Raw genomic sequence first — 23,397 nt, forward strand, 5'->3', positions numbered from 1 at the left:
ATCTTATTTTTCCACCCAGAGTATTCATTCTCTATTGTCCCCTCTAACTCTGAAGCTTTTGTTCCTATAATACCCTACCATACCCAGAGGTATCAAATTTGCAGGGTGCTTTGGCTGGCTAGCCTACACATCTCCCCAGAACATTGAGAATCAGATTAAGAGGTAATTGGGAAATGTTTAACTAAAATCAATATAAACACAATACAACATAGGTAATGTTAATTTGTGACTTTCTAAGTCAATATGAATCCTGCTTGTAGATATATTATTTGAGTTTAACACCATTACTGTAAACAACCCTAAAATCCAAGTGTTTCTAGGTTTGAAATCCTTTCCAGCATTAAATGTTCCCTCCTCCCCATTTCCTCCTTTCTTCCTACCATTTATTCCTTTTATGTTTTAGAATTTAGAGAGTATGAGTTGAAAGGGAATAAGGGAAAAAAGAAGATACTGTTTTAAAAAATAAGGAAAAAATAAAGTCTTAAAGTGATGTGAGGAATACAAGCTGGGTGTTATGTGGCCAAGAGCTAAAGCTTCCAAAGAGTCTCTCATTAATGTACCATTTGCAGAGAGCTATAAGAGGTTTTACACAAACTACCAATATCTTCAAAGCAGCACTAATAGATTGATGAATCAGAGACTTTTCCCAAAATTACTGTTAAATGAAAAATTATAGCTGTTTATAGATTATTAGATTTTATAATTTTTCATTTTCTGAAGAAGGAAATGGAAACCACTCCAGTATTTTTAGCAAGAAAACCCCAAATGGCGTCATGAAGAGTTGGAAGTGATTGAATTGACTGAACAACATGATTATTAGTTTTATGGATTATTAGATTGTAAGCTCTCTTTGAGGGCAGAGACTCTCTTTTTGTCTTTTTTTTTTGTATCCCTAGAACTTTGCACAGTACCTGGTACATAGTAGGTACTTAAAAAATATCTGTTTATTGCGATTTTTTTTATTGCTTGCAAAGACACGTCATAGAACAATCAAAACTGTATTCTTTTTTTTTTCTCTTTTGCTACTCAAGTTGCCCTGCTGCATATCTATTTGGGTTTCATCAAGAGAATTTCACTCTGACCCATAGTGCCATATTTTCACAAAGGGAATATGTTTCTTATCACAAACCTTTCAGTCTGAGTCAGGGAGGAGGTAGGGAGAATCAGTCAAATAATGAGAAAAATAAAATCTACCCTTTTGGTTTTGGAATTTGCATTAGGACCTGTAATATTAATATCAATATCTTCTTCCCAATGATTATCATTTTTTGTGGGGCAGAGAAACAGGGGAGAGAGATACTTAATCTGGGTCTTTTCTTATTTGTTTCTGCAACCATTCAGAAAACTGATGTTATGAAAGGAATATTTATTTTTTTCTTGATGGTCAAAAAATATCAAATGCTTTCTTGTAAGAATTGAAAGATGCATTTTGGAATCACCAAATTGTATTCAATTGATCCTCATGGACCTTCAGAATGACTTGAGTTTGATTTAAAATTTAGAACCCCCAAACTTGACAAATTATGTTCACAGCTGGGCTCAAGTAAAGCACTAAGGGGGCTATGGTATACTCGTCATTTCTAAGTCATATGGAAGAAATAAATGAAGTATTTTCTCCAAGAGAGTAATAGGAAAACATTGGTAATAATGGTTCTCAACTCTGGCTGTTCTCTGTGGTTATCTTTCTGAATTCAGAATCAGTTTAGAAATTATAGTACAATAGGTGGTTATCTTGACCTTAAAGAGCAGGCCACTGGCATAGGTAAGAAATAATCGGGCTACCAGGTAAATAAGAGCACTGAGCATTTCATGGTAGAAAGGTAGAATGGTGGTCTCATTCTTCTCTAGTCAATGTCATGTCTACCTGGCATTTAATATTTGTATGTAATTTCAACTTCCAGGAGTATAGTCATTCTGTAAGATCATAGGATCTTATATTTAGATCTGGAAGGGACTTTAGGGGTTATCAAATCTATGTCCTCATTTGATAAAGAGGAAAGAAAAGCAGAGAGAATAAATGACTTGCCCACAGTCAACCAACTAGTAAGTATTTATGGTGGGATTTTAATGCTGATCTTCATGACTCTAGATCACATACTCTACATGCCTCACAACTCTAGAACCCTGGGGTAGAGGGTGTTAGGTGATGTTTATTGACAAGGAAATAGAAGAGAAAAAAGCAAATGTCTAATTGAGATTTTAACATCATCCTTTTTTTCTCCTGATCAATTATTTGAAGCTCAGATTCTGGTAGCACTATGTCTAATTCACTCAAGTGAATGGGTATCACCACAATAACCACTAATTATTAGTATTTTGTAGGAACATTACTATTTAATAGATATGGAAGCCGTGGAGAAATTTTAAATAGAAGCAGCCAGAATAAAACATGTGTGAGGAATGATAATAATCCTTATCTCATTTATCTTTTATATATTTTAATGGCTTGATTTCTCTTCCCTTTTTAATTTTTTCTACATCTTACTTTAAAAGTGTTGCATGAGGAAACAACACTATGCATTTTCCTACAAAATGGTTTAAGTGTATAGATTCATGAAAATTGCTCAGAAAGTCCCAAATATCTTGGATGGAATTGTGTTATTCCCCAAAAAAGAGGAATTAGGGAAAATAGTGTTTTCTTCCAATTTCCTATTGGGACCCAATTTGACATTAAGCCTACAAGTCAATTTTGTTTACAATAAGCATGTAGAAAGAAGAAAAGATATTGGCATTACCATGTTTAAATTAAAGAACACTTAAATGAGTTCATCTGTACTGAAAGCTATGTATTTACAAACTTACCCTCCTTGAAATACCCAAACTCCCTGAAAAGCACAAAACATAAACAATCTTTTTCTGGATACCATTCATTGCTAATATAAAGAGGATTCAATCCCAATTTACCAAATGGCCTACAAATCAAAGTAATACCAAACTCTGTTCTCTTCCCAGGTTGATGAATAACTCTCATTTACCTTTATGTAGAAGCATTTTAAAGACATCATGTTGCCTCTCTACACAACTTTTTAGACAAAAAGAGCACAAAGATGATAAAATGTTTAGAATACAAGAGGCTTTCCATTCAAGGAATGGGAAAACTTACTGTCAGAATTAGTAATGCCAAAGCCAGTAAAAGGTTGACTCCACTTTGCTTTCTTTTAATAAAGGGCACTGAATGGGGAGAAGGGAAAATGATTTATGGTTTTCTGCCATGGCTACAGAACTTTAATCTATAGCTCAGGAAAGGGTGCAAGAGCAGCTTGAAAATTATGCTGAGCTTAATTATACTTAATGTGAATTATTCAAAAGTGCAGAGACTAAAAATTTATTTCATACAAAGAAGCTTGACATTTTAATTGGTCCTTCAGAAAAGAGACAAAACAATTTCCTCTCAAGAAAATTTACATCTTCCCCATCAAAGCAGCAGCCTCAACCAAGCAGAACTTCATTAACAAGATTAATTATCACTCCAGTGTCTGCCTCATCAGGTGTATAGCCCAGGTGAAAAGCAGAATGCAAAGTGACATCTGACATCATTTCAAACATATAGCATTGATTCAAATGGGGGAAAGTGACAGATTGAGGTCACTGTACCTTGGTCATTAGCCATTTTGTCAGGGTGCTCCACTGTAAAAAAAAAATAATAATAATAAAAGAAAGGGAGAGAAAAAGAAAAGACAATATCATTAGACTTTGACAGTTCCCAGCAGAGAAGTTGACATATCAAATCAACAATTTTGTTAGCAGATTTTCATACCCAAACCAGTGCCCCATTGCACTGAAAATATAGTCACCTGGATTAAAGGAAATAGTTATCTGTTTTCATTTTAAAAGGTCTCTAAAGAAAAGAAAACGAATCATTATAATTGTTATAAAATCCCCAATATTCACCCCTCCAACAACAGGAAACTTAATGGTGTTCATACCTTCGCTCAACATGATCTCTGAATAATTATGTTGAAATTTTAATTAAAGGTAGAATTAGTAGGAAAAAAAACGAGAGCTCAACTACTAAATAATTATTACCTACATAAAGAATGTTCTCTCTGACAGATATTTTGCATTGTCAATGATCTTTATAAAAAAAGTTTATCCCATTTCCATGATGATGTGTGATAATGTCATAAATGAATAGTACAATCTAAAATAAGTTTGATAACACTTTAGAATTTGGAGACAGCAACAAATTTTTAGCTGTCAGTGTCTCAGATCATTTAGGAAACTCTTTATCTCTTGAACAAAAAAAAAGCAGGTAGCTTTTTGGTTAGCAAAATTTAAGACAGGAGATGGGAGAAAACAAAATTTCAATATTACATTTCTAGAAACCTGATATGTATTTTTATACCAATATAGTTTTTTTTTTCTATCAGATTGGAAGTTTCTCAAGGGCAGGGGCCATATATATTTATGTGGTCTAGTAGTTATTTGTCTAGAATAGATATTTATAGATATTTGTTTAATTGGATTTGATTGAGTATTATAGACTTTTGTTCAGCTAATGTTAACATTGTATGTTGGGGCCTACCTCATTCTTTTAATGTCATACAATTAGAGCTACCTCAATGACACTAAACTATCTTTGAGACCTCTGGTATGCCTGTGTAAGTTTGCTTAGTTTCTTGGGGTACATCTATAAGGATTTATGAGGTTGATCCTGGAATGTAGCATTGGGTCAAGTCACTGAACCTCCTTGGGCCTTAGTTTCCTCAACAATAAAATGAAAGGATTGGACAACATGACTTCTGACATCTTTTCTGGTTTTAAAGCTATATTCTGTGTGCTAGTTATGTTTATGCAGAAAAAAAATACTGTTTCAGACTCACCTATTTCATTTCCACCCCAGAGAGCTACCTCACAATGTATGCCCTTGATTACAAGGAGACTAGACAAGAGAATATAGATGGACAAAAGTTCCTTTCAAATTAATAGGATATATGTGTTTGCATTACAAGAGAACGGATTTAAGAATTAGGTAATCCACTACTTTTATATTTGCTTTTCAATGACATGTAAAAATGGTAAATGCAGAGGGGAATTTTGTAGGAAAATGTACTTTCCATTGAGTCACAAGAAACATTTTTTGAATCATGAATTACTCTGGAGAAAGTTTTAATGATATAGATAAAATTAGATTTCCATTAAAACTGAAGTTTACTTATTAAATACACTTTTATTTGGTAGCTCATAAGGCCATCTACCACTTAACGCATTTCTGCTCATCATCATTCGGGAGAGACAGAATTCAACTTCTCCTTGTTCCATGAAATATAATTATTGGCTAGCAGTTTCTTAGGACAGACCACAGAATTTAATTGGTCCTTGAGAAATGTAGCTGTCATGTCACACAAATTATAGTATACTACTATTCTCAGAAGAATCACAAATGCAGGTGACTCAAAGGTCAATGAAAAGATTCATGGGAGGTATAAGTAAGCTATAGCATATCTCCACAGAGCTCTGGCATCTGATAGTAGGAAAGGGCTCCAAAGACCAAGGAGTACATGACATTGGACTTGGACAAGAATCAGGAGATATGGAAAGTGGCCTTCCAGCTTTTACTGGTATTCTTCCTGAGAAGGGTAGCCCTCTACTTCTTGAAACATCTTAATTCATTTTGGAGAGTTCTAATTATTAGGAAGTTTTCCTTTACAGGACTATTTGGTCCTTCTCATTCTGGAATCAAGCAAAAAAAGCCTACCCTTTAATCTCATAGTCCTTCCGACATGTAAAATTATCAATCCCCTCCCCTCTGCAAGTCTTCTTTTTTCCAAGCTAAATATCCTCATCTCCTTTTACTATTTTCTAGACATGAACTCAATCTCTCCATCATACTTGTTGGCTGCCTTCCTCTGGACACTGGTCAGTCCATACTCCGGAGACTGTGACCCACATATTGGGGCTGTTAAAAACATTGCTCCTTCTCTAGGGGAAGTATTTGATTAGATCTTTAATTCACTTTTTCATGATGATATATTTTATGTCATACATCAGGTACAATTCAACAATGATGATGCTGATGTTAAACAGGAAAAAAAAGTCATAGAGATTATAAATTATAGGCCAACGAGTTTGACTTTATATCTTGGCAAATTCTGCAATGCCTTACTTAAAAGGAGTAGGAGAAGAGCCAGTGTTAGTTGCTTTCCTCAGGCAAGAGCAGCATACCCAGCTCAGCTTACTGTTTATGTATGCCCATGGTCTACACATGCTTAAACTCGCTAGTTTATCAATGTCTTTCCTAAAATATGGCACCCTGAACTGAGTGCAATTTTCCTGATGTGATCCAAGGCAGAGTACATCAGGTCTAATGGTTCCCCAGGTCTGGATTTGAGAGGGGCAGAGATGAGGAGGAGGAGGAAGAGGAGAAAGGAGAGCGTTTCTCACTAAAGCCTAAAACCTAAAGATTTGCATTCATGCTCTTAGCATCTATACCACACCACTGATGAATATTGAGCTTTCAATCTACTAAAATGCTCAGATGATTTTGCATGAAAAAGACACGGTCAATGACTTCTTCTTTTTATTTTTCTGAAATGGTCTTTCTGAACCCAGGTTGGAGCAATGATCACAAACATTAAATTTCATCTTATTAGGTTCAGCCTAATATTTTTACCTCATAAAGATATTTTTGAATCCTGACTTCGTCATCTGTCAGTTATCCTTTCAAACTCTGTTATCTTCAAATGTGATGAGCATAACCAACTATGCCTTTTCTAAGATGTTGGTAAAAATGTAAATCAGCAAAGGGTCAATCAGGGGCCCATCTTGTCATGTCTACTTTCATAACAACTTTCATATATGCCCCACTCTTTCCTATGACACAACAACATTCCTGGTGCAGGCCCCTTTTACCTCATGCCTAAATAATTGCTATAGTCTAACTGTTGCCTCAAGTCTCTCCCCATCCCATTCCACCTTCCCCTCAGCTGTCAAAGTGATCTTTCTTGAAGTCAGGTTTGACTACATTACCTCTTGCCTCCCATTGAATGAAATTGAGTGACTCCTTTCGTAATCTTTCCCTTTCCTACCTTTCCAGTCTTCTTGACCCTTACTCTCCCCCAAATACTCTGGAACTTGGTAACACTGACCTTGATGCAGTTTCTTGCACATAACACTGTTCTTCCAGCTGTTCCTTATGCCTGGGACTTTATTCTTCACCATCTCTGCCCCCTAGCTTCCCTGGCTTCCTTCAGATCTCAGCTACAGTCCTACCTTTTGCAAGAAGACTTTTGTGGCCCTCTTTAATCTGAGTGTCTCCCTCTAAAACATTTTATTCCTATATGTATTTGTGCATATGTGTGTGTGCTACCGTATAGATAACATAGCTATAGAAAGCTATAACAATTTATTTATCTCTATCTTGTTTTCATATAGTTGTTGCATATAGGTTTCCCCATTAGATAGTGAGCTCTTTGAGAATAGGCATGACCTTTTTTAAATTTTTCATTGTATTCTTAGCATGTAGCACACTGTCTGGAACATAGTAGGCACTTAATAAATTGTAGCTGACTGATTGACCAAGGGGACTCCAATGGAGACTTCCTTCCAATTTGCCATCAAACCATTAATTATTACACCTTAGGTCCAGGTATTCAACCAGTTTTAAATTCACTTAATTGTATTATCTCATACTTTCCCAGGTGTTTTATAAGGATATCATAAAATATTTTGCCAAATGTTTGTTAAAATCTCGATAAATCATGTCTGCAGAATTTTCCTGCTCTACCAACTTGGTAATGCCATTGAAAAAAAAGGAAATAAGGTGAGGTGGTCACCAATTGTTAACTGGCTTTATATATTAATTGCTTCCTTTTCTTGATATTTATAACCAATTCTTTAACATATTCTAAAATTTACTAGAAATTAAGTTCAAACTCATTGGATTACAGTCTGCAAATTCGATTTTCATGCTTAAAAACAAAACAAAACAAAACAAAACAACAGGGGCGGCTAAGTGGCACAGTGAATAGAATACCGGCCCTGGAGTCAGGAGGACCTGAGTTCAAATCTGGCCTCAGACATTTAACACTTACTACCTGTGTGACCTTGGACAAGGCACTTAACCCCAATTGCCCTGCCTTCCTCCTCCTAAAAGAGACCCCAAAAATCAGTAGTGCCAATCATATGCTTGGTGAGTGCCACACAAGATATCATCAAAGACATGTATGAACATAAAATGAAATATTTGACAAAGTTTTTCATGCAATTTTTGTGGACAAGATGGTAAGATATAGGATATATTCCTCTACATTTAAGTGAAACTTAAACTGGTTGTATGGCTGGATCCAAAGAGTGGTCACTGCTAGTTTAATGTCAGTTTGGAAGAAGGTCTTAACTGCAGTGCCCAAGAAATCTATACTTGGCCCTGTGGTGTTTAACATTTTTACCAAGGAAAGGGAAGTGATTGTATGTATCCTGTTGATACATAAATAGGGATGGATAGCCCAAGTATTGGAATAATTTCCACAAAATAATAAAAGAGCTAGAGGAAGATCTTTGGTACATGAATGGATCTGTTATAGAGGATTTATGTAAAGACTCAGATACAAATCTAATAACCCACACCAGAGAGAGCCCAGAGGCACTAAAATATCAATGAAGAGATAGGGATATGACTTTAAATGAGCACCCCAATATAACATTAGAGGTCACTTTGCTGCCATAAAAGCTGCATGGGGAAAATAGGGAACAATGTCTTAGACCTCTCAGTGTCCAAATTGACAAGAATGTTAAAGAAACAATGGATGTAGCCATCTGGGGCTACCCTCGAGAGACTCTCATCAGCACATACTCATTTTAATGGAAATATTTGTAGGTGGTAAAAGAAAATCTGCTTCATGTTCTTCATTTTCATTATTCTCTTTTTCTTTTGTCTTCAACTTAGTGCATTCATTATCCACAGACTTAACTAAAAAGGGTTTTTTTTTTCCTACAGAGTGACTAGAATTAATGTGCATTTTAATGGAAATTCCACATTCACTGTAACCTTATGGCTCTTTTCTGTAGTTATTAATGGCTGTCTTGATGTAACTTTGATTTTCTTCAGTTAAAGTACCAGACTCTGGCGATTATTGTTCCAAAGGAGAACTAAACAAATTCTGAGGTTTACATTTTACTGGAGTTGAGGAAAAAAGTTGATATTTGTGCCAAGGATTTGTGTCTTCTTCTATCACATACCACTTGACTATCTTTACAGGTAGCATTAGGTAGTGAATTTATAGGATCATAGGATTTTAGAAGCCTTAGTTTTTTTTTTCTTTTGAAAGGTGTCGACACGCAGGACAAAAGAAAGACTAAGGCTTCTAAACCAATTAAGAAACTCCTTTTACCAATGTGTATCAGCACATGTTCTGCAGCTGTAAACTTAAAAAGTTGCCCAGGGCCCTGAGCATTTCATTTATTTGCCCAGTATGTGTCAGAAGGTATGATTTCGCTATTCCTACTCTCCCACCTCCCATCCCAAATCATTTCCCTTCCTTTCTCAAGAAGTTTCATACCTGTCTCAGTCTTTCTCTTCTCCTTAACTCTTTCCCTTATACTAAGTGGTTTCAACATTTATTTTAATGTTCCCCAAAACACTCTGACATACCAATTCTTCAGTCTCCTTGAATCCTATGATCTAGTCCAGCCACACTTAGGACTATTATTATCCCAGATCTCATCATGACTCAGACATGTTCTGTTTCCTTGATCAAAGGCTTGGATAGTCATTTAACTGACTATAATTTCCTATCATGTTATATCACTCTATATCTCATTCCTTCTAAGTATTTTCTTTGCACTCATATCACCTCTACTGCTTCCTAATACATTATCAGTGTTTTTAACTCTCATCAAGTCCTGAAATAAATCAAAGGCATGAGCTGAGGATTAAAGCATCCTTCGTTGTGATAACAGTGGTGCAAACCTGCCACCCTGGGGGATGTCCCATGAGTGAAGAGCACAATAGATTTCCCAACTCCAAGACCCATGCAAAAGCTTCTTATACCTTTAGGAGGAGAAAAGGAGGAGGTAGAATGAGATATCAAGGCTTGAACAAGTGACCCTAGTGGCCCTTGCCAATCCAGTCAAAGAAAACCACTTCATTTTGGTTGCTTTGCCCTTCATGTCATGAATCCCAAAGGAAAGGGGCAAGGACTTTAGAAGCTGAGGTCCAGCTTAAGCTAGATTCCTTTAAGAGGTAAAATCTCTGGGTGGAGGGATTTAGGATATGGATCAGCTCAACCTCATCAAGAGTACATACCGTGTTTCCCCGATAATAAGACACTGTCTTATTATTTTTTTTGGACAGAAAAACATCAGAGGGCTTATTTTCAGGGGAGGGCTTATTTTAATGAACATTGACAGCAATTTGGTGATTACAAGCAAATTGTAATTACAGTGATTACAAGCAAATCACTGGGGAAGAACAGGATGAGGCGCTCACTGCTGCAGCTCTGATTGGATGCAGCTTGGAGCGCGGCGTGCATTTCACCCGGGGTGGGGGGAGACGGTGCATACAGAGGGTACCGTAATGTAGCGTGTAGCGCAGGGGATCACTTTCACTACAGTAGCAATCTCAATAGGGCTTATTTTTGGGGGAGGGCTTATTTTAGAGGAATCTTGCACAGTAAGGGGAGGGCTTATTTTCGGGATAGGTCTTATTATCGGGGAAACACGGTATCTTAAGAGTAGGAATATAATGAAATTACTGAAATACTGACATTATTAGGATAACTAAGGGAGTGGTGTTCCTCATTACATTTGATATTAACAATTTTCCATCATTATATGAACACCTTTCTGTCAGCCAAATACTCTGGCTTCATTTTCTTCCTTTCTCAATTAACATTTGATTCAATTCTGCACTTTCTTACACTCACAAATATCTTGTCTACTTGTCCATTGCCACTCATCCCTTTTAAAACACTGGCCCTGGTATTACTCCTATCATTTATCTTCTCTCTCCTACTCATATGTTACTAAACAGATCTAGAAAAAGTCACAACCTAAGTTGACTTCGTCTTCTAGAAATTTATGTTATCCAGATTCAGCTAGGCCCTCACTATTCCAGGGTAATCCTTTTACTTCTCCTTGATTGATTTCCCATCCCACTCCCCACAGAAACTACTCTAAGACATCTTTTCTTTACTTATACCTCCCAAAGTTCCTCCTCTCTACATTCTCCCAAATGGTTGTCAAACATCTTAATTTTCTGTAAGCTCCCCTTCTCCCCTTGACATCCCCTATTATCTCTTCCTTTCCTCTTATCTCTGATAATAAGATTGGTCTTTTCTTTTCCAACATAAATCATCAATACGTGCCCGTGATTCCATCTACTTTTTAATTCTATAGCAGACTATATTCATTCATTCATCAAAGCCATCATCCCTGTCTCTTTATATTCTTCTGTCTCTCCCTGCCTAATTGTTCTTTCACAACTTCACTGAAACAAGCCTGTCTTCCCGTTAAAAAACAAAGTAAAACAGCAATAACAAAATACCCTCTCAGGTGACCTTCCAATACCCTCAAGATATAATCCTCTATTTCTCCTGACTTTCACAACCAAAAGCTTAGGGGGGAAACAACAAACAGACATTTCTATATCCACTTCCTCTCCTCTTACTCTTTTCCTCTGTGCAATATGGCTTCTGACTTCAGCGTTCAACAGAAACCTCTCTCCAAAATTGCCAATGGTCTCTTAATTGTCAAATTTGTCGGTCATTTAAGAAATCTCTTTCTTGGTCTCTCTGTCACACTCAACATTGTTGGCCACCTTCTACTCCTGAAAACTTGTGTCTCTCTTGTTTTATTTAATCTCCTGGTTCTTCTCTTATCCATTTGCCTGCCTCTTCACAGTTTCTTTTGCTGGCTTAGTCTCAGTTTCCCAAACTTATTTGGCCTATCACCCCTTTAAAAAAATCAGTACCCCCTTGAAAATCTACTTTCTTTAAACCTTTAACAATTTGGGGGAATTTGCATCATTTCAAAATATGTGTATATGCATGTGTGTATATATTATATATACACATATGTATATATAATTTTTAAAGGACGCATCTTAAATTTAATAATTTTTTGTAAATTTATGGTTTTTTCCTGCATTGAAATTTTGATGATGCAATATTGTATCATATAACTGTATAGCATCATACTGTAAACAAGTCATCATTACATGTACCTATTCCTGCTAATGCATGCTGGACTTCCCAACAATTTATGACATGCTCACCTTTCAATATTTGCTTGTTAAGACCTGTCAGTGGACTTGACCACTGATAGATTATACCTTGCATTTTGTGTGTTTATTTGGAAAATAATGTAATCACTATGACTTTAGCTGTTATATAATAGATGAAAATGTGCAAACATTTTTCAAAATTTTCTTATTTTTTCTTCTTTCCTTATGCTTCCGCTGCCCCCTTATTTTTATTCAGTACACCCCAATTGCACTGGAGGCTACTACTGCCCCTCCATCATTCCAGCATTCTCCCAGTGGGCAGTATTGACCACTTTGGGAACCAATGATTCTATATCATATCTGCCAGCTCTGGGTATTATCATAAGACTTTCTTCTGGGCTCTCTTTTCATACTCTCTCGATAAACTCATTAGCTATTTAATTATAGTCTCTATCCAAATGCCTCCCATATCTATATATCCTGCCCTAATCCCCCAAGTTCCAGTTGTATGTCACAAATGCCAAATAAACATTTCAAACTGTATGCCCTGAAGATATCTCGAAGTTAACATGTGCAGAACAGAACTCATTAACTGTCCCTCAGACATCATCTTCAACTAACAGTTCTTATTTTATCATGTAATAATGCATCTTTAAATTTAAATGATTTAAAGCTGCTATTTTCTTAACTTTATATTTCCTTAGACTTTATAAGAGATGATAATTAAATCTGCTGAATATTATTACAGAGCCGATCAAACAGTTTCAGGAGAAATAAAGACTAACTTAGAGGAGGCTAATTATAGAGGAAATGTACTTGGCATATACCTGTATGGAAGCACAATTAGCAATGAAATAGTGGCCAGTTTGCAACATTTTCAATAGATCCCTTTGAGCTTCCTGGTTTCAGGATTGCAGTTGAGTCTCTCAAAGAAAACAAAGAAGGTAGCATTCTGATAAAATGGAAAGGATTGCTAAAGCAGCTTTGTGAGCTAAATTTACTTAAACTAGAGAACAACTGAATGAGTTTCTTTGAGGTTGATTTAAACCATCATGGCTTTACATTTCTTCTGATGGATGACTTTTGCTACCAACAGAATATCTGTTATAATAAGAGATACACAAGTGACTTACTTGTCCCTTGTTAATTATCATTTAGGGCAGGAAGCACCAACATTTTTGCATAATTCAAATGTGTTCAGGAAAAGAAGCCTTTTTTCCCTCCTTTACCTTATGGGCTAGAAAGAGATTTGTAAGAATTCCCTGACTATTATTGAACACGACATATTTAGGAGGGCAGATATTAAACATTCATATCAGAGAATTGGATTTATTCCTCACGGACTATTACAAGTTATAACAAATTCCTAGATTTATGTTGGTGGTATATTCTGATATTCTCATCTCTAGGAATCATTTCCCAGATGAATTTTAATATCTTTGGATAAACATATTTGGATATTATATTCAGTTCATTAAATAATCTTTTGGGGTTGCTATCTATCTCTGCTTGGGAATCTTGTGACGTCTCATTACCCTGCCTGCTTATTATATTTGGTTGCCTTGATTCATTTTTGGCTCTCCCTGACATCTTTTAGTTGGCACAAATTGCAAGCATGAAATTAAGCTGGCACCCATCTAGGTGGAGATGAAATATTTGCAAAGTACTATCTAGTCACATTTCAGGATAGCATCATGAATTACTAGGATTGTCCAAATAATTCATTTGGAGTAAAAACTGACTTGGTCAAATAAGCCCTAACAATCTGATTAGAACATAATAAGCTCAAAATAAATGCATACATTTTTTCTTTTCCTTCTTCCTCTCAACTTCTCTCTTCTGTCAAACTTGCTCTCCCGCCCCGCCACCAAAAACAAACAAACAACAAATTTCCCTACTTTATTAAGAACTGTCATATGTTCAAGTTGAACATTTTCTTGTGTGCTTGCTGTAGGCACCCGTGTATGTAGGTACCAAAAACTAGACTTCTGTTGAATTTACATGTACATGCCTTAGAACTACAAGTTTTCCTGGTCCATTTCCCCTAAATGCATGGGGGCAGCTAAATCAGGTACCATAGAAGTGATCTAAAGCTTCCTTTTTTTGGGAACCCAAATAATTGGGTAATGATTTCATTCAATTATCATCATTATCCACTTTTTTCTATTGCTTGATAGTTTTGCAAAATACTTTATCATAACTGATCTGTCAGGAAGATGACCTGTTATCCCATTGCAGAAAAGAAAGCTAAAAATGTTCAGAGAGATTAAAATGCCAAGTGTCTTGGGTTTCACAACTGCTGTTCTGATGCCACGAGATTAAGTTTGAGGAGTGACTGGCTATATTTTTAAGTTTTCATCCAGATCATAGTATTAGGTACTGCTCCTTTCATACATGAACTTTTAAAAAATTTATTGAAAGGATCAGAACAAAAATATTTTATGCGAAATACATATAAAAGAGCTGGAGAAACAAATTGTCAATCTTGAGAGATTGAAGGGGGACGGTTCCTCAGACAAAAATAATGAGAAGATCTGATTAAAAATACAGAGGAGGAAAAAGTACTAATGATAGAGATAAGCACAGTACATTGTTTACTAGCATCTAATTTAAAGAGGATTGTTGTCAGAACATCAGCATTTGTTACTCAGGAAACTTGGCATCAAAGAATTTTGGGGGAATATGAGACTATTATATGATACCTCTTTTTGTTGTATCAAGCAGAAATGCATATTTTGTGTTTCTCAATCCATGTTAGAGATGGGTCACTTTACATGAAGATTCTCTGATTTGCAGCATTAGAAGACAGAGTAGAGAATAAACATCACAAAGCAGATCAGGAGTCAGTGTTTAAAGAAGGTAAATGTAGGAGAGGGATCAGAGAAGCTGAAAGACCTTCAGGAAGCCAAGACACCAGAAGCTATTGTAGCAGAGAGGCTGACAGAAACTGATGGCAGCTGACTTCTCTCCGTTCTTCATGTGGGAAGTAGATCTAATTGGAGGAAAAGTTCTACTTTTTGAAAGAACTAATTGGAGTAAAGATGAATCTTCTACAGTACCTGAAAAGCTGACCAGGGGAAAGGCTGCCCTGCTCTCTAGTACCATCTGATGCTTGAAACAGGGGCAACCTCTCAACAGTTTGCCTGTATTTCCTTTTTACTTTTCTCTATGACTCAAAGACTTTGGGAAGCAAAACACAAAGGTCTGTTTTTAAGAATGTTTGTTTAAGAATGAACAGTATCACTTAGTACGATGTGTGATTATGGGAAGCACACCAATGTGGACTCAATAATTTTTACTGTGTATGAAGATGTGTATTTCTTCCACACTAGGGATGCCCTTTATCATCTCTGTTGTAGCCATTGATAGTCCTGCTCTATGAATACCCTTCACCCCCAAGACTTACCAGGTCTCTTCAGGCACCTTACCCTCTATACACACTAAAATAGTGTGATTATAGATATAGAACTCAAATGGGCCTAACTTATAAGACAGCTAGTCTCTTCTTCTCTGTCTCTGTCTCTGACTCCGTCTCTGTTTCTGTCTCTGTCTCTCTGTCTCTGTCGTCTGTCTCTCTGTCTCTCTGTCTCTCTGTCTCTCTCTCTCTCTCTCTGTCTCTCTCTCTGTCTCTCTCTCTCTCTGTCTCTCTCTCTCTCTTTCTCTCTCTCTCTCTCTCTCTCTCTCTCTCTCTCTCTCTCTCTCTCTTTCTCTCTCTCTCTCTCTATGTCTCTCTCTCTCTCTCTCACATACATTTTACCTATGAGGAAATGGAGGCCAAGAAAGTTGAAGTGACTTGCCTAAGGTCATTGAGGCATGAAATGGCAGTCTTGTGACTCTAAATTCATCCCTCTTTCTATGTCACCATGCATGATGATTTAGGACTCAAGTAACCCTTCTTTTGAACTCTATCATCTTGAAAATATATTTAAATATCAACTAGAGAAATTCCAAATTATTTCAGGTATCTATAAGTAGATTAGAAATTCCTGAATTATTGGTGCCTGCAGAATCCAATGCAGTATATTTCAGGAGCAAGGGCTGATATTAAGACCTTATCTTGTTATGATAACTGACTTAGGCTTTTTTTCTTTCTTTCTTTTCTTAAGGGCATAGATAACTATGCTTCTTCTGGGAGCTATTTTTATTCTCGGAAGCATGAAGCACTTTTCTGTGGAAATTATACAGTAAGAAAATGTTCTATGTTGCCCCAATTGCCTAAAATAAACACATTACTTCCATATGAAATTTTCTTCCTTAGCATTTTCAAAACTTTCTTTTACCTACATGGACAATAGCCCCTGAAAGACAACACTTAAAGTTGGTTATGTTACAACATTCACATAACTCATCGGTTTTCATCTTTATCCCTTCACATAAAATGGGTGATGGATTTCATGTTTTGAATGCAGCCAATACACATGAAATCAATCCAAAAATTCCAAAAAGACTCTAAATGGGGAAAGCGAAGTTAAGTGTGTCTGTCTCACTGGAGACTGCAGGAAACTTGGCCACACAATAGATCTTTCTTTCACATTATGGTTTTAGCATAAGGGTGCATGTTCATTTACTGTGAATGTTCACCACAGTTCTGCCACTACCATAAGTATCATAGAGAGAAGAAGTTTCTAAAGTTCTCTCTAAAACTACTTTAGAAAAATCTTATAGGAGCAGAATGACAAAAGGAAAAGTTTCAAACCTTTTAATGTTCTGAAAACTATGGGGTCAGAGAGAGGCCCCACTCCTTTGGAATTTCGGGCTTGAATTCTAAAGTAGTACACAGTGTCAAGGTTAAGATCCATAATTTGATGAGTCAGTCGATCACCACTGATTGATTCCATAATCCAGTCATCAATTGGTGTATTTTTGTCCAATGTATAAAAGAGGATGTAGGCTGCAAAAAGGAAAAAAAAATATTGAGGGTGTTAATAAGTGGAACAAGCTTGTTGTCATTTTGGTTCAAAGCGCATTTGTTTCCTTGTTATCATTTATAATTTTGGTGATACATTAGCAAATAGAGTATAACACTATACTTATAAGTAATGATTTTTACCCCCATCCTCATGTATCACTGGTACTGAATAAATAATGCTTCAATAATGCCCAATATTTCTATAAGGAAACAATCATTAGAAACAAAAAAAGAATAAATTTCAAAATAAATTACACGTTACTCATAAATTCCAGTTGTCAAGTTTGCTGATAAGTATCATGAAGATGAAAATAGGTGAATATATGAATGAAAGTTTTTTATACTTTGTAGAGGGGCAATAAAATTGATTTTGCTATAAAATTCTTCACTAATGTCTCATTAAGTCATGGAGCTAACCAAGTTTCTCTCTCTAGCATAGTTAAGTACAGAGATGTTCTTTAGAAGATAACCACTAAGTGATGAATTACTTGTGTAACAAAGAAAAATGCAAAATGGATCTTAGTTTTATCTGGCACCTTTCTGTTTTTAGAGTAACGACGGAAGAGTGGTGGAAAAGGATGCAAATATAGTACTACCTATTCATGTTAACCAAAGGTCCACTAAGTAATTATTGTGAGCAGGTCTCCTTTGGAGGGTCAACATTTATTGGATATAATATTGAAATTGACGTTCTTTCATCTTAATGTAAAAATTAAACCAGAAGACAAAAAGAAGTTGAATATTAATAGAAGAATGGATAACAGCAATGTCGAATAATGGAATGTATCCAAGTACAACCAGAAACATTAATTCAAGAAACCCACAGTTAGAATGCCTTGCAATGCTCAAGGTGAGCATAAGCAATAAGACCACAATGAGGATTACCGCTGCTTACGCTTTTACGCACATTAAGGAAAAGATGTATGTGCAGGAGGATAGTAAAAGTATGTTGGAAAATGTGGATATATAATATGCAAATATATATGGCCTTTTAAGTAATACACATATATATGTATATATATATATATATACACACACCATAATATACATGATATATAAAATAGCAAATATTTTAAAATACATGTTTGGCAATATATTTTCTATATCATGTATATTATGGTATATATTATATGTTAGGCTTAAAAGGTAAAAAAATTAAAGACTTTGCAAGAGTGTAACACAACTTTTTTTATTAAATTAAAAAAAATATTAAACTGGAGATACAGAACATGATGGAGTTCTCTTATTAATTTCTTAACTTGCCTTAATGATAACTTCATCCTTTTAATATCGTAGGCACCAGCAATGAAGAATTCTCTTACCAGAAAAAAGGAATTAATTTTTATAATGAAAATGCTAAGAACTTTGGGGATAAATTACTTCATCTATAAGAGTGGGGAACCTGCAGCTTCAGGGCCACCTGTGTTCCTCTAGGTCTTCAATACAAAGGACCTCAATGAGAATCTAGAGGGACATATATGGCCTTGAGGCTTCAGGTTCCCCACCCTTGAACTAGAATATGTGAAAAAGGAGACTTGAAAAGTGAAGGAATTATGAGACATAAATTGTAGAATTTGGGAAAATTGATTAAATGAAATTTTTCAAGGGAAAAATTTTCAAAATAAAAAGAAATAATTCTAGAAAGGAGAGAAAAAAGGGAATTGTCTAAAAAGATTAATGTATATGCATAGGGAGTTCACCAACTAAATATTATTTCATAGGAGCACATACTGAAGATAGATGCAAAAGCATGTAATAGAAGCTGAATACAAAAGTGCAGCAAGGTCTTGTAAAAATACACCCTGAATCACAAACTGAGCTGAAGGGATTAAGGAAAACTAAGCATAACACATTTGAAGTGGCTGATGGCAGCTGAGGATGAATGAGATGGTCAATTGACAATGGAGAGGAGGCAGAGAGAACTTCTTGGAACTTCTTTTGTTTTTATTTCCAACCCTCCTTTACAGTTTCTTTTCATGTTCTGTTTTCCCTCATTAGCTTGTAAATTCTTTGAGGTCAGGAACTGTCTTTTTTCATATTTTTATCCCCAGTACTTAGTACAATGCCAGATACATAGAAGGCACCTAATAAATGTTTGATTATTGACTACTGATTCTGGGTAGTTAAGAATGGACAAAGGCAACTCCCAAGTCATTGTTGGTGACATCGGCAGGTTCTTAGAGAAGGGGAGAATTACCAGAAGATTACAGCAGGAAAAATATTATTCTAGCTTTCCAGGTGGGATCTGAAATGGTCCTCTGGCTTCAGTGTTGTTGCTTTCTACTGTGCCATACTGCTTTGCCCAGATAAAAGTTAGAGGAGTTGAAGAGATTAAAGAATTGGGAGGCCAACATATTTGAATAGAAGGAGTTAGGAATCAGGACCCAGAAGAATTCGGTGAATTGGGAATTAAATATGGTGAAGTGGATAGAAAGTGTCCTGCAGTTCCATAGCTGAAAGCAACGAGAATCTGTGAGGATAGAGTGAATTTCAAGGGAACGATAGTTGCTAAATAATCATGGCAGAAGAGGCCTGAACATGACAGTAGAGAACAAGGAGTATACTAACTTTCCTTCCTTTGTGTGTTAGGGATTATGAAGAACAACAAAATCTTCAGAACAAGGCTAGGTTTCACTGAGCACCAGAAGATAGAAAGTATTTTCAAGTTAAAAATCTAGAATAGAGGCCTTCCTTCAACATTCTTGTCATTGTGAGATTATCATTGGGGCATATGTCCTATCCATTGGCTATTTCTCATTTTTGCCACGTGATGAGTCTATTTTCTTTCCTAGGACTTCATCATTCTAACCCTACTTCTAATGGCTCTTTGACACTTTTATTCATTTTTTTGCTTTGTTCTACTGTCTCTGTCTCTGCCTCTCTCTCTCTCTCTGTCTCTTTCTCTCTCTCTCTCTCTCTGTCTCTCTCTCTCTCTGTCTCTGTCTCTGTCTCTGTCTCTCTCTTTCTCTTTCTCTGTCTCCGTCTCTCTCTCTCTCTCGCCAATGGAATTGCCCATTAACAGGCCCGTATGATCTGTTCTGAGATTGAGTCATGTGGAAGCCTGAGTCATAGGATCCTGAGTCCCATGGAGCCTGTGGTGGGAGGAGCTTGCTTAAGGGGTAGAGGAGGAAGTGGGAGAGGGAGGTAGAACTGAGAGAGAGAGGAGGCAGAGAGAGGTAGAGTGGCTAGGTGGGTGAAAGAGGGTCATTTTGCCCAAGGGAGCTTGTTTGTGGGGAGGGCTGACTCAGGGAAGGCTTGGGGATGGTGGTACTCCATGCACTAATAAAGTATACCAACTTATTTATTACTATGGTGGATTTGGCTTTCTGCTATATGAATAAATATAAATAAATATCTTGATTTTATCTTCAAAGAAGAGAGTCTGTTATATCTTGTTGTATGTTTACAGAAATCCTGGGAGAGGGTTTTGCTAATGTTTTCAGGGGTTCTAGGACTGTTCTGCAGACAGAGGATGAATTAATGAAGAGACTGGCAATGTATCTTGTGGCCTTGCTAAGCCTTGTCTCCCCAGGAACTAAGATTGCTGAGAACTTGCCTCCTGTCAAGATGAAGAAAAGACCTCCATTTGGGTATTAAGTGCTGTGCTTAAACTTGTTGTTACTCTGGGGTAGATTCAATTGTGATACAGGGGTGGGGAACTTTTGACCTTTTTGTGTTCTATGGTTGAACAAATGAATGTACTTTACTTATATTTGGAAACTAATCTCCATTTGAGAAGAGGGGCTTTGTGGTGGACTGAATGAAGGTACAGCCTAGGGGTGGAGTAGTATTTAGAACAGGGACTTTGTAACTGATTGAATGAATGTAAGATCCTGGGGTGGGGTAGTCCTTGGAGATTATTTAATCACATTTAGTAAATGCTGTATTTGGAATGATGCCATGTTTTGATCTTCTCTGTTCTTGGTTGGTCACTGAGTAAAATGGAGAGCACCTATGCTGGTATTCTGAACCTTGGGAAGTTGCCTTTGCTTGGCATTACATTACACCTCCTTTCTCTTTCCCCTCCAAACCATGCCATGCAGTACTGTAAAATTAATGTTCCTAAACACATTGGACTTCTTCTGCTTACAGTCTGACTGGAATTTAAGGCTATCCACAATTGGATTCTGACCTAGCTCTCTATCTATGACTATTTCTTAACAGGAATGATTCATTCTAATTAGGTGACCTTGCTATTCTCCACCCCCCCACCCCCCACCCCCAAAATAAGCTGGCAATTGCTTAATTGTTGATATGTCCCATGGTAAACGCATTCTGAAGATAATTACAAAAGAGGAAGGATTTACAAAAAAAGGTTTCTAGCAATGAAGAATAATTGGAATAAGTGGATGACCTTCCAAGGTTACTGCCTTGAAGGGAAAACATTTGTGTTGTATAGATAAACTGTGGATTATTCATTGAATGGTAAATCCGGATTATTTTGAGTCATAGCTCTTAGGGCCTCATATAGAAACACTTTTGCTACATATATATATGTATATGTATATGCATGCATATACATACATACATACATATATTTGCTCTTCCTCCTTTTCTCCTTCTTATGCCCTTTCTCCTTCCTCTTTCAAACATTTGGCTAGACTCCAAAGTGTGAGGTTGGGAGATAGTCTTTAACTCCTGGTTGCTCTGAATGTTCAGTCATTGGGAATCACTTTTGTATAAATATGGAATATAGGCTCCACCCATTGTCATTTGTTCCATATCCCTTTCCGCCGCCATCCACGTTGTTTTTCCTGGATTACCAGCAGTGTCACACTCCAGAATGCAGATGTGTAGGAAGATAATATCAAACACACATATATAGTCCTGGTGTGAATAAAAATACTCAAGTGGTGTTCAGTGTTTGAGTGAGCCTTTCTTTTTTAGATAATTTTGGTCTTGTGAAAGTGTAAATATATGGAGAGGGAATGTGGAGTACTTACCGTGTTTCCCCGATAATAAGACCGATCCCGAAAATAAGCCCTCCCCTTACTGTGTAAGATTCCTCTAAAATAAGCCCTCCCCCGAAAATAAGCCCTATTGAGATTGCTACTGTAGTGAAGGTGATCCCCTGCGCAACACGCTACATTACGGTACCCTCTGTATGCACCGTTCCACCCCCCCCCAAGGTGAAACACACGCCGCGCTCCGAGCTGCATCCAATCAGAGCTGCAGCAAGTGAGCGCGTCATCCTGTTCTTCCCCAGTGATTTGCTTATTGAATAAAGGTACATTTTTTTGTTCACATTTACCTGTTTATTAAAATTGCTGTCAATGTTCATTAAAATAAGCCCTCCCCTGAAAATAAGCCCTCTGGTGTTTTTCTGTCCAAGAAAATTAATAAGACAGTGTCTTATTATCGGGGAAACACGGTATTTTTTCCTTTGTTTCTCTAAAGTCCACTTATCATGTTAGAAAGTTGTTAACTTGACAGGGTTAGAATGTAATGTTCCACAACTGTACAAAGGGAATAATAGTAACACCCACCTCCAGTTGTGAGTATCAAATGAGATAAGATTTGTAAAACACTTAGCACAGTGGCTAGAATATGGTAGGTGCTTATTGCATGCTTATTTCCTACTCCTATTCCTATTACCCATTTATGCTCCCATTTCAGATTAATAAAATATACGCAAAATGATATGAAAGATGATCCTTATACTTCGTGGATTGCCACACACCCTTTCGTCTCTCAGAAGCCCTTTATATCAAAATCCAAGGGAAGAGAGAGTATCTTGGACATGGGTGGGGAACCTGTGACCCCAAGGCCACATGTAGCCCTCTATGTTCTCACGTGTGGCCCTTTGACTGAATCTAAAATTCACAGAACAGTTTTCATAACTTGATAACATTTATCCTGGAGTCTCTCCTCTCCCCCTACTAGTTTTAGATACCCTGGAACTATATAGAATAATTCTAATGACTCTTTTGTGATAAAGATGTGCTTTAGAAATTATGCACTTGTAATACGGGTGCCATCACCAGGTGTCCTGATCTATATTTTGTCACTACACCCAGATAGTTCTGGTGAAGAAAATGAGGTTGGTGATCTTGCACAGCTCTCCCTAAATTAAATCCAATTAATCTGCAAGTCATGGCATCACCTTCTTGATGTCATGGTCCTCTTCAAGAATGAAAGAAAAACATGTCCATAATTTAAGCTTCCTCACTGGGGACCCAACTAGTCAGTTACAGTTAGGCAATGCAGATCCATCCATCCTTCCTTCTTTCCTTCCTTCCTTCCTTCCTTCCTTCCTTCCTTCCTTCCTTCCTTCCTTCCTTCCTTCCTTCCTTCCTTCCTTCCTTCCTTCCCTCCTTCCCTCCTTCCC

General features: G+C 36.7%; 1 protein-coding gene across 1 annotated transcript in view; it reads right to left on the minus strand.

Moving 5' to 3' along the window:
• The window catches only part of LOC138173606 (netrin receptor DCC), a 1,060,615-nt gene that overhangs the window by 140,329 nt on the left and 896,889 nt on the right, over positions 1-23,397 (minus strand). The window contains exons 21-22 of the mRNA XM_069103651.1: positions 16,857-17,051; positions 3,595-3,627 (exon numbers count right to left, since the gene is read on the minus strand). Of these exons, the coding sequence (XP_068959752.1) occupies positions 3,595-3,627; positions 16,857-17,051 (228 nt within the window). The remainder of the gene's footprint in view (positions 1-3,594; positions 3,628-16,856; positions 17,052-23,397) is intronic.

The sequence above is a fragment of the Petaurus breviceps genome, unplaced genomic scaffold (genome assembly GCF_028583685.1).
Source record: "Petaurus breviceps papuanus isolate PSGF00001 unplaced genomic scaffold, PetGlider_PUasm1.0 129, whole genome shotgun sequence".
Taxonomy (NCBI): domain Eukaryota; kingdom Metazoa; phylum Chordata; class Mammalia; order Diprotodontia; family Petauridae; genus Petaurus; species Petaurus breviceps.